At 44.1% G+C, this 19,894-nt stretch overlaps 1 protein-coding gene across 3 annotated transcripts in view; it reads left to right on the forward strand.

Annotated features, from left to right (window-relative positions):
- RTN1 (reticulon 1) overlaps positions 1–18,999 on the forward strand; it is a 130,406-nt gene extending 111,407 nt beyond the window's left edge. For 2 of the 3 annotated variants that reach the window (XM_054068597.1, XM_009564367.2), the window contains exons 4-9: positions 13,891–14,098; positions 15,202–15,340; positions 16,231–16,300; positions 16,680–16,726; positions 16,813–16,871; positions 18,365–18,999. In XM_054068597.1, the coding sequence (XP_053924572.1) occupies positions 13,891–14,098; positions 15,202–15,340; positions 16,231–16,300; positions 16,680–16,726; positions 16,813–16,871; positions 18,365–18,407 (566 nt within the window). In that variant the 3' untranslated portion in view covers positions 18,408–18,999. Of the gene's footprint in view, positions 1–955; positions 1,307–13,890; positions 14,099–15,201; positions 15,341–16,230; positions 16,301–16,679; positions 16,727–16,812; positions 16,872–18,364 lie in introns of those variants that run through there. The other variant, XM_054068598.1, reaches the window with a different exon arrangement.
- The last annotated feature ends 895 nt before the right edge of the window (positions 19,000–19,894 follow it).

The raw sequence follows: 19,894 nt of genomic DNA on the forward strand, positions 1-19,894 counted from the left end.
ATGTAGCCTCAGAGCTGAGAGGTCCCCAGTTAGGACTGTCAATGACAGCTGGACCAGGACTGATATGCTGTATCTCAGGTCTCTCTCCAGTGAAATGTGGTGACTTTTTGGGGAGTTCCTTTGTGGTTGATAACCACCCTGCTCCCCAATATCTGAAAAGGCAAATAGGTTTGGTGGATGTAAAGCGTTTTCTTTGCAAGTATTTACCAAGTACCATGTGGCCATTGCTGAGTTGTGACATCTCTGCGAGGTTACTTACAGTAATTTGTTGGTGGGGAAACTGAGGCAACAGCAGTGTCTTATGTGGGGGAAGAGTGTTGAGGCTGGTGTTAAAATTCAGCTATTAGTGAGCTCACAGTTACTACCGAGAGCACACGTCTTTTCACAAACTGACCTGCATGTCTGCACATTTGCATTGCAAATCCTGGTTTATGCAGCATTTTCAGCTACATGAGGAGGCAGCACTCACACCCCCCACACCCCAACCTGGGTGCAGCTTGTGATGCTCAACATCCTGATGTAGCAGGGCTTGGTGTGGGGGAGTCAGGGGGGCCATGCGGGACACCCTGAGCCTGCAGGGGGAGAAGGGTGATCCCCAGTGATGTGGGTACTCTGCTATTTTCTTCTGTTTCTGGAACAGTCTTGAAAAAATATAGCAAAATTAGTGTTCCTCTGCTGGGGTTGGATCCTGACTGCGGTTTTCTCCTGCCTGTTTCCCAACCTCACCCAGCAAGGCAGAGGCAGCAAAACCTAGAGGGATGAGGGAGATTTGGCCCTCACCAAAAAAAAAATGAAGAAAACACCAGGTTTCTTCACTCTCAAGAAATTTCTGGAACACGAATAGTCACATCCATAGAGAACATAGGAAACACTGCTCCCCCACCCGCCCCCCTCCACCCACACCCAATTTGTTTTTATTTCTTTGCCATCAGGTTGCCTTAACCATTTTGATGGCTTAGGAGGCTAAGCCGCTGAGCGCAAGCTTTTGATTTGAAAGGGGACTGCATCCCCTTTTCAAAGGAGCCTGCTCCCTAGGGCAACCACATCACACTGCTGATTTGCTGCAGTGGAGACCGCAGCGCGTACAATATGCCCTCCCCCCTCCGCCTGTGCTGCTTACAGCATCAGTCCAGAGCCGAGCGGGGAGACGGGAGCGATACCCGCTAACCTACCCATGCTCGGGAATGCCTGACTGGTAACGCAGTGCCTCCGACGAAAGGACCGGCAATTCCTCAGCCCTCCGAGATGCAAGCCAGTGCCGATTCCACCAAGATGGACTGTCTTTGGAGCAACTGGAAATGTCAGGGTATTATATCTATTCTAGTGTTGCATGCTAGAAGTACTGCATGTTGGAGGAGGCAAAGGCAGGATCCATCCATTTTTCATTGTTCACCTGTGGGCCTTTGCATGCTGTTTACTCTCCCTCTCTAAGAAGCTTTCCTTGGGGGTAATTTAAGAAAGAAAGATAAAAAGCCCTTGATTCTGTTATTTGAGTGTATTTTTCCCATCTCCAGCTGTCTCACCCTGAAAGCATCCAGGATACAGCACTGTCTTTCCCACCTTACAGCTCCTTCCCAAAGCATCCGCCCTTGCCATTAGCGGTACCATTTCTCATCCCCGACTCTCTCCGTTGGGCATGATTTCATACCTTTTGGGCTTTAGGAAAGCTGGATGATGGTGAATTTGTGCCCACTTGGGCTCGCAAGGGTTCCAGGCGGTTGTGCCGGGCGTCTGGGTGCATCCTGCCCATGGACACACCCAGGGTGAGGGCTTAGCCTAGCGTCGACACAAAGAAAACACAGGTTCGGCAAGAAGTGTTATAGCACTGAGGTGGCCGTGGTATGGCCACCCACTTCGTAATTTGCTGTAGAATTGCTTTAAAAAAAACAAATTAATCCCTACGGTGCTTTCACGCACTCTGCTGAGCTGTTTGGGGGCAAAATATTGTGATGCTTTTGTCTTGGTGCCGAGTAGGCGAGAGGAACAATAGCAACTCCCTTTTGGGCTTATTTTCAGCTTATTTTGAGCAGGTCGGTGTCTGTGCTGGGTGGGGCTGGCTACCTTCCCGGGTGCCTCGGACAGCTTTTCAGCCATTTTTTAGTCAGCTTCACACTTCCCAGCCAGCATCCAGCCTTTGTTTTGATGAAAGACATTCTCTGTGACGCTGCTCAGTGGGCAGATTAAAGGCAGAAAAGCTAGCGGCTGATTCTGCCGGGCAGGCTGCTGTCTGCTTCGGGTAGGCTTTGTTTGAATGTGGTTTTTAATTTTAAGGTACATGTTTACGCTGAATGTACAGTAGGTGATGTTTATGCTCTCAACAAGGTCAAGCATCATCTCATTAAAGGGTCCAAGATGCTTGCAGACATAGTTTCATAAACGCAGCTCAATGGAACCGAAGCCAGGAAATCTTCCTGAAGTATTTTTTGGGGAGCGGAGGGCACGGGGTGATCTTTCAGACAGACGTTTGTCTCTAGGGAGCTTGATATTTTTGCAATCTTAATTCAGGTCCTGATCGTGTTTATGGTCTGTGGGGTTTTTTAAGGAAGATGAGTAGCTGGAAAGTGAACAGATGCACCTGTTAAATGCCACCCTCCAGCATCTCTGGCTTTCCATGCCTTAATCAAGGGCTAGGGTTTTCCATAGGATTGCAGGATTCATGAAGCTTTTATGGGAGAGCCACAAACAAACTTTCGGGTCTTTTCATCTGAGCTTTGCAGATAAACTTCCTTCTTAGGTGGGGTTTGGGTATTTTGTTTGGTTTGTTTCCAAAAAGGCTCAATATTTTGCTGATCCTTATAAAAACCTTAATTTGCTGAGTCAGATTGCTGAACCACCTGTATTTAGAGACAAACCAAGTGTTTGCCCTATTTATCAGAACAAATAATATTTATTCATCAATTTTAAAAAGGGGGCAATAACAAAGGGCATGCTGCTATTGTTTAATTATTAATAATAACAACAGGCTTTTTTTTCCTTCTGTGCTCTCCTTTTTTGAAACCAAGAGGTAGATCTGCTGAAAATTAAATGACACAACCTGTCCCATGCTGGTTTGAAAAAAACAACCACCAGCTCTGAAAAAATCAACGCAGCTAAAATAAGTCACTCGCCTCACTTGCACATCATTTGCATATCTCTTTCTTTTTCTTGGGTGGTGCTTTATGATTTAAAAATGATCCTGCAGAAGACACAAAATGGTCAGAGAATTATTTCTGTTGGCAAAATTCTTTGATCAGTGTCAGAGGAAATAGAAGGAATTTAAAATTCAGAAGAATGAAGACTAAAGACTTGATTCATTGATTCCTTTAATATCTATTATTCATGTAGTCTCTGCCTTGACTGAGAATATCAGTTTCATGCAAACCTGCATTTTATCACTTAGTTTAGCTGTTTCAGTAGGCACTGTGGTGCTGGGCTGACGATTGGACTGGATTTTCTTAGAGCTCTTTTCCAACCATAATGATTATATGATTCTATGATTTAGCCAAACTTCATTATCAATGGAATTATGGTTGATGTCTGGAAAGTCTGGAATATATCTGTGAATATAAGAGATGCAGACACAAATCTCAGTAAACACAAAGCATGTTTTTACTGAAATCGTGGAAAAACAAGCCTTAATAGAACAGTCAAGCTTACATCTAGCTGTATCATTGGTTTGCCCTTATAGTACTCCCAATTGGTGTAAAATTGTGTGTGGATCTTTAGAAGCTGCAGGAATGCTGGATGAAGCTTCGGCTTTGCCCCACTAAATCAGCATATTGTTATTGTTCTTGCAATGAAGCAATTTATGCTGCTGCATACGTTTAGAAAAATTGGAATGTGATTTACCTATCCTTCCTGAAGGTACGGCATGATTATGTCAATGGGAGATCATGATACAGCCCCTTGGGGGAGCAGGAGAGTAATTCGCCCCCTCTGGGCACACGTTTCTTTCAGAATGTTATCATAGGCTTTGAGGAGCTGCAGCTGACTTCCACACCCAAGTCATCTTTCACACTGGAAGGTGATGCATTTGAAGTAGGCTGGGATGGAGCCATGCATAATGCATCAGCATGCGGAGAAATGTCTCTGGCCAGGGAGGGTCGTTGATGTAGGCCTTCGTGTGACAACGTAGAGTCAGTGCTGGCCGCATGACGCATCGCAGTGCGCAGGTCCCAGAGGGGAGCTGCGGGGTGAGGTGTGCCTCCAGGTTCAGTGGTGGATCGGGGCTCTGTGCCTTCCCCAGGCACTTGGCCCAGCTTGGCAGGACTCACCCCCACACCTTGCTGGAGAGGTTTCTCTGGATTAGGAAGGCCTTTGCACCCCAGCTTGGTGGAATTATCTGATGTCAGTACGCTGGTCCCCATGAGTATTGCCTTTTCTACTCTTTCTTCTTCCACTCCAACATCTCTTGGATGGTCGTAAGTGACACACTTGTTCCTGCATCTTCATCCTCCTGCAAGACTTATTAAAGAAGAAAATTTGAAAGACACAGAGAAAAAGCTTGTGAACCATTTACAGAAATGATCCCTAATATTAATCCACCTTATAACTTAATGTGGAAAAGGACTGCATACTTCATCAAATCCATCTAGCTGACATAGCTCCACTGGGACTGGAGTTATTGAGTAGCATTTTATTGGCAGCTGTTTCCAGAGAACCATCTTCCTTCTTGATTGATATATCAATTGATGCTGAGAAGATACATCAGCTATTTGTGGCAACATTCCCCCCTTTAAGACCGATAAAGAAATTCAATAGCAATAATATGGATGCACGCTATTAGCCTGTAGTCTCATTGACAGTTCTGAGTCTGTCTAATTACAGCTATTATAATGAGACTACAACTGCAGCCAGTCGGTACCAGCACTGCTTTCTTGAAAATATTGTGGGCCGAACTTTCTGCTGGGATCCACTTGTCTTGTTCAGATGAACTCTTCCTCTTTTCAGCAGCTGAAGATCTCTCCCAGTAGTTTGTTCTTATGTTGGACCTCGGCAGAGCTAAACTCTTGGAACCAAGTCATCATCCGATGTAACCAATTTAGCTGATAGATTCACAAACCTACACTAACTTGTGAGCTGACTTCCTCATTTCACAGCTGAATTCCTGTGAAATTTGGATGAAGTTTCTTGAGATTTTTTTCCACTTTGAGATTTACTTTCATTTTTTTGTCACTGCTGTTGGTGGCAATACAACTGCAAGATTAAGAGTTTAGTTAGAGGACAAACTCTCTCAGAAGAGCTTCACAGTGCTTGACTGCCAACCATTCCAATGAGCACCTTGACCTAGGTGGCACCAAAAAATCAGTGATATTTCAGTAGCTCTGCCAAAGTATGCTCTGCACACCTGCTGTGCCATGCCTGAATGGACTTACTTATTTTTCTATTCTTTTAAGAACAGACGGGCAATATTCTTTCGTTGCCAGTACAGGGAGAAAATTCCTCCAAAGTAAAATTATTTGAAGGTATTCCCTGAAGAGAAATTTAAACTCTAGCAAGAGGTTGGTGAAGTGGTAATAGCTGAAGGCAACAGCCCTCCAAGATTGCTTTAAAGGTCTCTGGGAAATGAGTTTTGGTGAGCTGATGTCAGACGGGGTATTGTCTCCATGTCATATTTAGTTCTCACAAATAACATAGGTCTGAGGCATTCATTTTGAAAACTGGCAGATTTCCAGATGTTTGGATAGATTTAGGAAGGGTCCAAGTGTGTTATGTCGGTCCAGGAGTATCTCAGGAAAGTCTAAACATTTCTATAGTGTTATGTGCATTCATGGACTGCATTCAGAGATTGTTTGGCCTCCTTGGTTTCTGCTTTCTTAAGGTGAGAGCAGTAACATCCCCGATAGAAGCTGGCCAAGGCAGGCAGTGGTATGGTTTGATGAGCAGGAGATGAGTGGAGGAGGCTTTCCCCTACCACTATGTTGAATCCTGGTCTTAAAGCATCTCTCATGTGAAAATGATGATGATGATACCATCAATAATAATATCAATACCAATAACAACATCAATAATAATCATGATAACGATGATGATGATGACAATGATGATGACAATAATAACAGCAGCAGCAACAATACTCTTGTGTGCAGCATGGTTGTAGGGATGATTTTTTTTATTGCAAATCTTCTTCGGTCTACCCTAGCCCACTCTGGTGCCCCACGTAAGGCAATCAATCAATGTTTTGTTGCTCACAACTTGATCTTGTGGATGGAGTAGGATATAACCTGGAGGGCATTCTGTATCAAGACTTCCCTTTTCCCTGGTCCTATTCCTGCTCCAGATCTCCTCTCATCAGAGTTTGGGGAGCAAGAAAGTCTGAATTTTCAGGTTGATTCTTGGGACAGTTGGATGATAAAGATATGAAACTGAACTGAGGACATGGAGTTAATAGACAAAGTATGTGCAAGAGGTAGAAGAAGTATGGAGAGACCCCTCAAGGCTGGAGTTAAAGGATAAGGAGAGATGCATTGTGAAACAGCACAGATAGTCTATCTTGGCTCTGCTGTTAATCACAGCAGTCTCTTGAAGGCACCAGACTGCTCATTAAATGGTGTATCCATCTGTATTACACTTGAATCAGATCTGTTGTGGGTAGGGGAGCGATGACCACATCGGTTTCTTCACTGAAGAGAAAGAGGAAAGCCTGGTCCTGCAGTCAGTGGTTAAAGCTGCAAACTGGAATTTCTTTGAGCGTGAGCAATATTGACTTCTGTTCAAGGACTTACAGCTTTGTTACATTTGCTGTCAAATATTGTTGCTATATTGACAATGCTGTAAACAAGACTGCCCTTCTTAAAATAACTTTCCTGATCTTTTCACTGCCAGTAGGTCTTAGAAATTACTTATGAAGTCATTTATATTTATGAAGTCATGATATTACGCTGCATACAGAATTAAAGGCTGTGTGTAGAACAGTTTTCTCGCTTCTCATTAATATAAGTATTACATCAGGAATGAAGCTGTACAACGCATTGATTTTACCTCCTCGGGAGTCTCAATGGGACCTGCATTGTGGGGAGTGCAGCCTGATCGCATCTGAAGGTGTTATTAGTATGCCGAATAGCGTATAACCTTTTATTGAATCATCAAGGCCTCATTTGAAGGCTGGATACAAGGCTTTTGCACCACTTTTTGTATGACTTCCATGTAAATGCTGCTTAATGCATTTTCTGTACATTTGTTGCAGCAGAGGAAAAATTTGCGAAGTCAGAAAGAGAGAACAGATGGTTTCAGAGGATGGGAAGGAGAAGCTGTGGAATATGTGAATTGCCCAGAATGTGCTCAGTTGATCTGTTTTAATTTTAATCTTAAAATGCTTTCCTTGAGATATGGAATGGAAAGGTCCCTGTTTCTCTTAGAGAAGCATTTTTCAAAATCATAACCACACAGGAGTCTGAAGGTGTGAGGACATTTTAGCTACAAGTTGGTTTGGCTCCTCTGTTCTCCCTCTGGGATCTCTGCTCAGGAGCCATGGGCTGCAGATGCCCAACACTGTGGTTAGGGGAACCACATAAACCATCAGAGCCCAATCCTCATGTTTCCTCCAGGTCCCCAGGAGAATGGATTCAGGGGCATCACTACTTAGTCCACCGTGGCTGTCTCAAGTGGGTCACCCATTGTTCCAGCACTGCCCTTTTCAGGCCCCCAATTTGTCGATTGCCTTTTTTGATGCCAAATATCGAGGAGCAGAAACATTTTCTGCTGAAAGTCATGATGAGACCTGGGAGAGCTTTCAAGCCGTGTACTCAGGAGCAGTTCCTTGCTGACACAAGCGTTGCATGCTGCAGCTGTTACTTATATTTGTGAGGTTACTTCTAGCTTGCCCTGCAACCACGGGTATTTACCAGCTGTTTGCATTAACAAGTGGTTACTTGTATCATAGAGTTTTCAGCTTTGTGCATCATGACTTTGGGGGTTGGCCCCAAATGAAGGACTCACATTAGGTTAATAAGATGAGAGTTGGAGTTCTTCAGCATAGGGAAGAGAAGGCTCTGGGAAGACCTTATAGTAACCTTCCAGTACTGAAAGGGCCTACAGGAAAGGTAGGGAGGGGCTCTTTCTCAGGGAGTGCAGGGATAGGACAAGGGGTAACAGTTTTAAGCTGAAAGAGTGGAGATTTAGATGAGATATTAGGAAGATATTTTTTACTGTGTGCGTGGTGAGGCCCTGGCACAGGTTGCCCAGAGAAGTCATGGATGCCCCATCCCTGGAGGTGTTGAAGGCCAGCTTGGATGAGGCTTGAGCAACTTGATCCAGTGGGAGGTGGGTTGGAACTGGATGATCTTTAAGGTCCCTTCCAACCCAAACGATTGTATTATTCTATGATTCTAGAGTTGAGACCAATTTGACACCCTTGAAAACTTTTCCTTTCAAATAGAAGGCTATTGGAGTAACATTTTACAAGTTCTGCTGTCAGTTAAATTATATGGGCAGGTGATACTTTCAGATAAATAGCTCATTCGACATGCTTCTCCCAAAAAATTCTTCAAAGGCAGTGTTGCAGTGACCTGCAACACTGCTGTCTTAGAGATGGCTGAGAAGTCCTCCTTAAGAAATACTTTCAAGTCTGAGCCAGTTCTGGCAAAACCCAGAGTCCTTTCATACCTCCACAAATGAGCCAGAGCTCTGATGGGCTGGAATGGAAAGAGTGCAAAGTGACTGACACTGCTTCCCTCCTTCCAGAAGGCTAAAGGGAGATCGTGGAAAGCTACAGCTAAACAGCTTCTGCATCTTAATGCGCATGATCAGGATTTTACTGTTGGGATTTTCAAAACAGAGGGAACCCAAACGTTTGTGAAGCTGATTTCAGAGCCTGTTTTCCAAACTCCTGTTTGCAAATCCTACGTGCAATCATTGGGTGGTTTGAAGTTGGCATTTTGGCTCTCAGATGTGTATCTTGCTTAGCCAGGCAGACTGAGCCACTGTCCAACTGCATGCAGATCACATACCAATAGGCTCACGTGGCACCAACCTCCTGCTTCATCCATATTCAGCGTGCGTTGCTCAGAACCATGCTATTGTCGTCAGGTCTGGGCAGTGCTGTGTGCTGTGCACACACAAATGCTGTCTGCAACACACCCAGTCCTTGCAGGACCCTCCACCGCACTAGGAGCTTTTCATACTTTCGTTACAGATTGCTCCACGTGCTTAATTATCATGTCATTAACTCATGCTGTGAGGGACCCCTTCTCCTTCAATTTATCTAGGGAACGAGGAAGAGCCGGACTTGAAGCCTGCTTCATCCTGGCCAAGCATGGAGCCATTGCTTGCTGGCAAGTGGCTCTGCAGTGAGGTGTGTGTGCAAAGGCGCGTGCTCCAGGTCATCCGCTCGCCCCGCTGTCCTCGTACTCAACACATCACCCTGTGCTGGGGAGGCTGCTCTGAGCCTGGGCAGTCATCTGTTCAGCGTGCATGGGAAGGGTCGCAGGCATGAACAGGCAGCTACTCATCGTCCAAGACTAGACCACCGTTTATGTTTTGCAACACATTAAAAGGCAGTAAAACCATTAGGTTGATGAGCATTTGAGGGAGTTATTTGCTGTCTTAATCAGTTTTATATGAAAGTAGAATGAAGTGAAACTCAAAGCAGGCATGTAAGTGTAGTGGACAAGCTTATCTTTCATTTTCATTCCTGTTTAGAATAAAAAATGGAGTGCAGAGGAGATAGGTGTCCTCAGTCCTGGATTCACCTGTGAAGGAGCAGAGATCACACAGCTTTACCCCTTGGTATCTATTTGCAGTGCCACATAGCAGTGTGACAGGTACTTTTGTTCTGATGTAAACAATTACAGGAGAAAATGACACCTTATGGAAGCCAGGCAAACAGTCCCGGTGAGGGGATTCTCCACCCAATGTACCTCTGCCCGCTTTAAAGAGATTTGTTTATGTAAGGAAATGTAGGACAAAAATAATTTTAAAAGCCTTTGAAGTGACTGAAGCTGCAAATGAAGGTGCAGACATGGCTCTGACGTACGGCTCAGGTGTTTTCAATAGCACCTAAATTCCAGGGGAACTGATACAGCTCAAATCCCTGAGGTCTGTGGGCAAAAAAGTGCTTTCTCCAGGGAAGCCCATGGACCATGGCTGGACCCCACCAGTCTCCACTGATTTCTAGCTCTGAACTCTCCTTCTCTCTCCTGCACTGCCTTTTGCCAGGCAGATTTGTCTCCCCTTCCTTCTCCTGAAGGGAGAGGAGGGGGAATGGCTGCAGGAGCAACAAATCCTGCCCAAACAGCTGGACGTGGCAGCAGGGCTGCAGCTCTCCATCCCTGCAAGGCAAACAAGGAGAAGACAGACTTGGTTCCTGCCCTTGAAAATCCAACCTGACCTATTGCAGGCAGGGAAGGAGGCAAATTGTGTCCTCAGGTTGGGCCTGGGTACTGGGAGAGACACATAAAAATCTTTCGACTTGTATCTCCCTCCTTCATGCTGAGATTTTCCACCTAACAGTTGGCACATATTTTTTCTGTGCACATGGGAATATTTGCCTCAGTTCTAAAAGGCATGGAATCCCTCTCTTCCAGGTCTTATTTGGCTGGTGAAAGAGGCCAGCTGCCTTCTCATCTCCACCGTTATGCACACACATCCCCCTAGAACTGTCTCATTTGGCCTCTGTCCATCTTGCTCTGAGTTGTGCTAAGTCTTCCCTTACCTGATACAGCATATTAAACATCCCAGTAATTTTGTGGCAGAAAGGGGCAAGTTTCAGGATACACACACACCTGGTCACGTCTGTCTTGAGTCATTTGACAACTTCCTTACTGAGGGGAATGAGAAAACGCAGTTTTCTATCTCTCTGTGTGGGAATAAAACCCACTTCCAGTCTGCAGGAGTATGAGGTAGAATCATAGAACAATTAAGGTTGGAAAAGACCTCTCAGATCATCAAGTCCAGCTTTCCACCCAACAGCACCATGCATAGTAAACCATGTCCCAAATTGCCACATCTGCACATTTTTTGTACACCTTCAGGGAAGGAGACCCCGCCACTGCCCTTGTCAACCTCTTCCAATGCTTCACCACTCTGGCCGTAAAGAAATTTCTCCTAATAGGGAATCTAAACCTCCCCTGGCACAATTTGAGGCCATTTCCTCTTGTTCTGTCGCTTCTACTTGGGAGAAGAGACCAACACCCACCTCAGTACAACCTCCTTTCAGGCAGTTGTAGAGAGCAATAAGGTCTCCCCTCAGCCTCCTCTTCTCCAGGCTAAACAGCCCTACTTCCCTCAGCTGCTCCTCATAAAACTTATGCTCCAGATCCTTCATCAGTTTTGTTGCTCTTCTCTGGACGTGCTGGAGCACGTCCAGAGAGGGCTCAGTTTCTTGTTTTGGATGTTGTCATCAACTGACATTAACTCGGGGAACTGTACTGAAATGGGCTTTTGTATTGTTTAGCTCAGCTCTTGTTTTTTTTTGCTGAGCTACCTTCATCCCAGGTAGTGTTTTCTCCTGGCGTGTGGCCTTATTCATCACCAGATGATGTTCCACGTGCAGCATCCCAAGCTTGCTCACCTGTGCTTATTTCATGTAATGTGAAGGTACTGTGTGATAAAAAATTAATCATCTCAAATGGTGAGATTTGCATACATTTCCAATACTGTCCTCTGACAAGGGAATTTTCAAGCCTAAAAATGTCTGGGCTATGAATAAAACCTCCTGTCCAAATGCTCATTGGTGAAAGCATACCAAATGCTGTGCTGCAGAATTTTGCAGTGCCTTTACTGAGTAAAGAGTATGAAAAATGGTAACAACTGTACACTTGTGTTCTGGATGCCGTTTTTTAAGGATGGTTTGTGGGTTGCACCCTCCAGTACCTCACCATTGTAAACAACTGGTGGAGCTCCAGGTACCTGTTTCAACACAGCTGGCCCTGCTGCGAACCCCCCCAAAACAGGTCCATGCTCTGACTATGTTGTAACTCATTTTGGAGCATTCCCTAGTCCATAACCCTGGGTTTCTGCAGGAAAGGGACCTGAGCGTAGATCTGGAAAGACTCTGTCCTGGTGCCTGATTTGTAAAGTCAGCACTTAGGACCCCAGCACGTACCATCAAGATACCCATCCCTTGTCTTCCATGTAGCCCATAGACATGTGCATGTGTGCTCACGGTCCAGCGCTGAACGCTGACACTTAAAACTATGAAAGCTGTCATACTGTGTATATTATATCGCTGGAGAACATAGTAGGATGTAAATACTGCACGAAGAGAAAAGAACTCAGTAACACAATAGCAATTTTTGCATTCAAGCCCATCACTTTGAAAAGCAATGCTAATATGTGTAATAGTAATGAGTAATATAGCTCATTGACTCAAGGCAAACATGCCGTGGTGACTCACAGCTTTTGATATTAGATGATAAGAACTACTAGGCTGGATTAATTTTGTTTCTCTTAGTATTTCTGATTTTTTTTTTTTGACAGATTGCAGTTTTTCTGAGTTTACTCTTTGTTCAGAATGGTTTGACAAGTGGCATCTATGAAATCTGCTTGGCTGATGCTGTGCTCAAGCTGTTCCTCAGGACTTGTGCAGTGTGTGAAATTAAAGCTGTTTTGTTTAGATTATGATGAGCATGTTCTTTGGCCAGATGAAGAATCCTCTCAGAAATGGTTTATCATAGAGCCATAGAATCATAGAATGGTTTGGTTTGGAAGGGACCTTAAAGCCCATCCAGTTCCAAACCCCCTGCCATGGGCAGGGACACCTCCCACTGGATCAGGTTTCTCAAAGCCTCATCCATCCTGGCCTTCAACACCTCTGGGGATGGGGCAGCCATGACTTCCCTGGGCAATCTGTGCCAGTGCCTCAAAACCCTCACAGGAAAAGGGTTTTACTTAATATCTAATCTAAATCTCCCCTCTTCTATCTTAAAACCATTGCCCCTTGTACTATCCCTGCACTCCCTGATAAAGAGGAATGGACTGGATATTCAGCAATTATTTAATAAAATTTTGCTTTTATAGTGGCTATTCCTGATGGTAAGATTGTCTGCTAGAGGGGTTGGAATAAACTATACAAAATGGGTGAAAAACACTGTCAAAAATAACTGCTTTAGCAATGTAAAAATGTCTTGGTTGAAAATGGTTTTCTGCACTTGTTTTGTTCTAACTAACACATCCCATCGGTCTAGACAAGGAAAGTTATTGAACAAGCAAAAAAGGTTTTTTTAGTATTTCTGAGATTTTTGGATTTGAAGTAGCAGAAGGGATTCATTCTGTATTTTAAGGTCCCATCTGAAAAGTTGTTTCCTACCCATGTAACTGTTAAGCAATGGTAAAACCAAGGGTGTTTTCCTTTCTCAAAACTTAGGAAATAACAAAATGGTATTATCAAAACTTGGAATGGGAAATTTTATTGAAGCTAACTCCAAACTTTCTCATTCTTTTGCATTTCTGTGCAGCCTGCTATAGGTGAACCTACTTTAGCAGGGGATTGGACTTGGATAAGCTTCGTTAGGTCCCTCCCAACCCCAACTATCCTATGATTTATCAACACCTAAAACTTGAAAATGCTTGGATCGAAAAAAAAATTGTAACAAAAAAAATTCAGCTTCCAGAGTAGCTTAGTGCAATTGAGAGTAAAAACTTCCCTACAACCCTAGCAACAACCCAAACCCCAGCTTGCATTTGCCTTGCTTCTGCAAGAGATCTGCCATGCTGCGTCTGGAGACTTATGTAACCCAGACACAGATTCATGGAATACAGTGATTTTGAGTAGGTCATGGGTTATTTCCTCCACGTGATGCTGAAGTCACATCACTGCTGCTGTTGAGGAGCCCCTGTTGATGCTGATATAAGCAAGAGCATCACTCATCCCTTTCTCCTCCTGCAAGGACTCTGAGCGTTGCTGTGGCCAGGGTGGCTATCCTCGATGCCCTTCCAGCTCCTGCCTTTAACATGTTGGTCTTCTCTCCCCAGCTATCGACCTGTTGTATTGGCGTGACATCAAGCAAACAGGGATTGTGTTCGGCAGCCTCCTGTTGCTGCTCTTCTCCCTGACCCAGTTCAGCGTCGTCAGCGTGGTGGCCTACCTGGCCCTTGCTGGCCTCTCGGCCACCATTAGCTTCAGAATCTACAAATCAGTCCTACAGGCTGTGCAGAAGACGGATGAGGGCCACCCCTTCAAGTGAGTGCTTTGCAGTCATGGTCAGAGGCCATTTGTCTTGCAAAAGGTGCATTCCCAGTGGCAACACACATTTCTTCAGCTGCATATTTTGTACTGGAAAAAGTTCTTTTCTTGCTCAAAACAAGGGAAATAATTTTTTCAGTTGTCCAATATCTCTAGAGTTGTGAGGCTGTATTGGCTTAGATCCTGGGAGATAAAAAAAACAACATAAAATCCTTTGTCTTCTGATACACATCATGTTTTTTCCTGAAATTCAAAAAATTCACAAAATTTGAAGCAAACAGAGAAAAGGAGTTTTATTCAAAATAATGATAACACAGTGTCTCTGCCAGTGAGTAGAATATTGTTTCTGGGTGCACTTTTTTGGGCATAGAGGGAAACTATTGATATCTTTTCTCCAACGCTGCTTGGCTGTGATGTGGCTGTCCATTACCCGAGGTGATGGTACCAATGCCAATGCTAGCGCCCACCCCACCCTTTGCAGGATCCAGGTGGTTTGCTCCAAGAAAGCAGCAATACTTTCTCCTCTGATGTGCATTCAAGTTGGTAAATCAAGTCATGGAACCAGTCTAGTTTGCAAACACACACACTGGAAAAAAGTCTTGTTGGTGTGCTACTCCTTCTCTTTCACTTAGGTCGGTTCTGAGATGCAGTTCATGACATGGGCGTAGCTCAAAGGATGGAAGAGAGAGAAGGGAGTGTTGCTGCCAAAGGTGACATGCGGCCAGACAGCAGCTTTTGTTTCTCCAGAAGCTGCCAGCTGGAGATGTCCCCTTCTGTGGCAGCAGATTTGCACTGAAGTTTGTGGGGGGACCACTCTCCCCAGCTAGGATTTGCATCCCCCTTTTAGTGGAGTAGAGAGACATCCCATCAAGACCCGTGTGGGCAGAGGCCAAGGCTGGAGGCAAAGAGCCCCAACTGGCACAGCCTGCAGTTGCCCGGGGAGGTGGATCATGCCAGGTGAAGACAGTGTGTACTGGTGGCTCTGTGCCTGCAGGAAGGGGGACGCGTTGCTACAGCACAAATAAATGAGCTCTAAGAAGGAGGGAGTGGTGGGGAAGACAGGCACAAGTGTCTGGTAACTGGACCTGTGTTTCTTGCAGAGCCTACTTGGAGATGGAAATGAATCTTTCACAGGACCAGATTCAGAAATACACAGACTGTCTCCAGCTATACGTCAACAGCACAGTCAAAGAGCTGAGGAGACTCTTTCTTGTTCAGGACCTCGTGGATTCTTTAAAAGTAGGATCGCTTTAACTATTTTTAACCCCTCTCTAGAGGGTCAATCTACATTTCCAAGGGGTGCTTCCCAGGTTGACAGCATCATCATAAAGCCTAGCTTTGTGTAGCTGCAAATATAAAAGTTTATCTCCTTTTTGAGTTCCAAACTGCTCGCTTCCAGCAGTTTAGAGGTTTGGCAATCTGCATTTGGATTCATTGATCTGTAATACAGGAGTTATAACAGTTGCAGGCACAGCTTATCTCCACTGCAGTTCTAAAAGCGTCTCTGCTTTATGCTTTCTGTGACTTTTCACAAATTAGTGTGTTCCCCTCTAATGCCTCTGTTAATCTGGATTTCCTCTGATGGTGGCATTTCCTGCTACGGGGGAAAGTCTTCTTTCCCTCCCTGCTGAGACAGTTATTTATTTTCAGCCCTGCGTCCAAATAAGTGTTTCTCGGGGCGAAGGGAAGATCACTAAGAGAGCAGGCATGGGTTAGGCTTCTGAAGTACTAAAGAGTTTTAGAAAAATATACCCGATCAAAAACATTTTTTTGTTACTGGGATGATGACTGTGGGGGCTGTGACTTGCCTGTGCAGGATGAACCCTGTCCTCATCGATGTTAGATTTAGAAATCTGCCTATGACATGCTCAATGCAGAGTCTTAAAGATATGCTATTAAGCCTTAAATATACATGAAAGCTCGGCTAAAAGAGTGAGAAGCAGTGAACAACAGAACAGAGAATGGGGTTTATTTTTCCAGGAAAAATACCTAGTTTCTAATTTGCCTTACTTAATAACTCTCCTTACACATTAAAAAAGGCCTGTGTGCTATTAAGTTAGCTAGTTAAGTAAACTGATTTCTTCTGCTGCCAACACTGGAGGTGATGTAATGATCTGTCCTTCATTTAGTTTGCAGTACTAATGTGGCTGCTGACTTACGTGGGAGCCCTCTTCAATGGCCTGACTCTTCTGATAATGGGTAAAAATCAACATTTCTCTTAAAATCTGTTTTTAACTCCCTTGCAATTTCTCCTTAGACAAAACAGCCTATCCTTGTTGTGCCTTCCTCATAGTTAAACCATCAACCTCTATTTCCCTTTCCAGTAAATATTCATTATTCCCATCATATTATCCCTCCCGCTAGAACTAATTTGTGGTTTATGCTTTCGCAGCTACTAGTCCCAGAGCAACGGGAAATTCCATATTTGGGAGTTTTGAGCCAAGTTAATTTCTAATAGGAAGATCCCTGGTGGATCAGCTGACCGAGTGGCGTGATACGTGTTTGTTGCTGAAGTAGGTCTCTCCTCTGGGGGAATCCGATTGGCAGGAATATAACAGTGTGCTCTTTTTCTCCTCAGCTGTGGTGTCTATGTTTACTCTCCCTGTTGTATACGACAAGTACCAGGTAAGTCTGCATGGCGTGGTTCAGGTGTCGTGGTGGTTCTGCCTTGTTGACACCTGATTGACTTGGTCACCTTTTGCTCTTTGCAGGCACAGATTGATCAATACTTGGGACTCGTGCGGACCCACATAAACACTGTTGTGGCAAAGTGAGTTCAGCAGCAGGCTTGACCAGAAGTCTTGCTGCGAGGCTGCGGTGCACTGGTGGTGGCTAAGAGCTGGGTGGTCCCAGGGACAACTGTGCCCTATGAATGATGTCCTCCCCATCTCCCAGCATGTAAGAGCCTGGGAGAGGGCAGATTCCTGGACGAACATAGTCCTTCTCAGCTGGGCACAGACTGAGACAGAGCTGTGACCCTACATCCTTCTGTCCCTTCTCCTGCCCTTTGGGGGAGCTGTGGACAGAGCAGCCCAGCCAGGGACTGATGCCCATATTTCTGCCAGGCCAAGACAAACAGGAAGGAATACGTTAGCTCTCTTCCCCACTGACCACTCCAACCCTGTTTTTTTGCATTCAGGAACCCTGTCCTTTAGGGTTAATTATACCATTAATGAACAAAGTGGGAATTAGAACACCAGCCGCTCTGTTACAGAAAGAAAATACATGGAAGCATCATGATCCTGTGTGTTTCAAACCACAATGGAAGAGATGGAAGACCTTCATGGATTTTTCCTCCAGTCTGCTCTAGTTCCAAATGCATTGCCTGTCCCTAAGGGCACAGTAAGGGCCTAAGCATGGTTCCCAGTACATGAGGGTTACTGAAGCAGGATGGCTGGTCTGGAGGACAGGTCCAGAGATTTCAGCAGTTAGTATCCATGGCTTTGCAAAAGTTGGCTGAATAACAGCTAGAAAATAAGAGGCTAAAACCTGTGAGGTACAGAGAGCAAATGACCCACGAGGAGCTGCTGAGGAAACTGCTCTTGTTTAGCCTGGCAAGGAGGGATCTAAGGATTGATTTAATAGCAGTCTGCAAGTACTTGATGGGAAGTTCCAAGATGATAGAGCCAAACTCTTCTCAGTAGTGGCAGCCATTATTAGAAGGAGCAACAGCATAAATCCAGCCCAGGACGTTGATGTTGAACATGAGGAGAAACTTTTTCACCAGGAGATCAGGAGAGCGCTGAGCAGGCTACACAGGGAGGCGTCAGAACCTCCTTCCTTGGAGGTTTTCAAGGTGCAGCAAAACAAAGCTGTGGGCAACTTGATTTCACATTGCCGATAGTCCTGTCTCACATAGGAGCTTGATTCAAAAGGCTTCCAGAGGTCCTTTCCACCAAATATTTCTGTGATTCTGCAAAACCCTTTGTCTTCGGCAAGACTAAAAGTCTGTATTGAAAATTCCTTCTTTTACGCTTTATTCCTGGCTTGCAATAGACCACAGTAGAATAACAAAGTGGGCAGAATATAACTGAGCGTATCCCGTAGTCACATGAACCACCAAAACCCAGGCCAGTTACAACCAGGAGCCTGTAAGAGCACATAGATGGGCGTCACCTCTTTTCCTTATTAAACTGTAGTCCACCTGTTGTAATAACACACTGAGCGCAAGCTAGAGTTTACCCCTGGGTGAGACTCCAAGTGGGGATCTGCTGGAATGGAATAGCTGCCTCATCTTGTAATATTTTATTTCTTTATTTCTAGGATTCAAGCTAAAATCCCAGGGGCTAAAAGAAAGGCAGAGTGAAGCAAACATCAAGAATTCATCAACTACAGTAGTGAATAATGGGGGAATTTGGAGTGAAACAGCTCTGTTCTTACACTTTATTGCAAATTTATCGTTCTTTTTTTTCTTGACACCATAATCTTAGAAACACAAAACTCAGAAGCAGTGCTTTCCCCCTGCTGCTTCTGCACTTAGAATATTTGCAATCACTTGTGTCAAGCATTAAAGTATAGTAAAGAGAAAAGTGTACTAGATGTGGTTTTTTGTGTTGCTTATAAAGTGCATGATGGTGAGAGCCTAAATAATATTGACCTTTTTTATTTTATTTTTTTAGTGTTTTTCCTTCTTCTATTGGCATTGCTTCTATAACTTTTAATGTTACATGTGGCTAGGGCTTTCCTGCTTAGCGCACTGATGCAATAGTTAAAATTGCTTCTACGTCACTGGGTTGCTGGTTGGATTCATCTTTATTAACTATATAGAATTGTAGACTGATGTTTTAGTGTTTTCCAGCACAAATAAAATAAACAGTAATTGGTACTCATGGTAATCAGTTTTGTATAACTCAAAAAAAGAAATGAAAACAAAACCCAGTACTTTTGTCGTAAGGGATTGACAGGCTGATTTACATGTATGGTAACTGGAAAGTTCCAGCGTGTTAAATTTATTACAATTTGTATTACATTCTCTGTAGTTCCTAATGGACTTAACTATGGACTCTGAATATTTGCACTTATGTACTTGATACCGAATGCAGAAATAAATGTTACTAAATGTAAAATGTTCTCCCTTTTGCTGCCACTGGGATTATCTTGACATTTCCAAACTGGACACATAAAGAAGCATTTTCTCTCTCTCTCTCCCCTTGAGATCCACACACACTTTGCCCTTACAAAATGGTACAGTCCAACAAGGTCATCTGTAGGACATGGCCATCAGTTTCACGTCTTGCTGAGCACAGAAATAAAAGATCTTAGCACATAATTTGGGGTTTTCTTAGTTGATATTGTTAAAAAATAACAGGAACATGCAGTAATTGCCCTTCCCAAGCAACACACCAGCGGAGGGGACAGCATAACACAGAGGGCTTTCCAATTTCCTAATCATCAACCTTGCTGTCTTATCCAAAATGATCTTTGAAATCGGCTTTAAACTGGGGGATCAATACTGAACCCAGAAGCTGGGAACTGAAATAAACATTTGCTGTTGCTCAAAGGTGAAGGTTTTTAGAAACTGGCATTTGAGAACCATCAGACTAGAGAAACAACTGTTGAACATTATCTAAACTACTTCAAAACAAACAACTGGTGAAATGCGGAATGATTCAACTATTTGTAGAACATACTTGTAGAAAATCATTTTTTGTATAAAAATATGAACATTTTTAGTCAAGTTGCCCTTTTTATCTTTTTCAATCACAGGTTTTTAACCAGAACTTTTTTTTTTCACAAAGAACTAGATCCTTAAACATTTACCTGAACTTTTTGAGTTGAAGTCTTCCCTTAGGT

Source organism: Cuculus canorus, chromosome 5 (genome assembly GCF_017976375.1).
Source record: "Cuculus canorus isolate bCucCan1 chromosome 5, bCucCan1.pri, whole genome shotgun sequence".
Taxonomy (NCBI): Eukaryota; Metazoa; Chordata; class Aves; order Cuculiformes; family Cuculidae; genus Cuculus; species Cuculus canorus.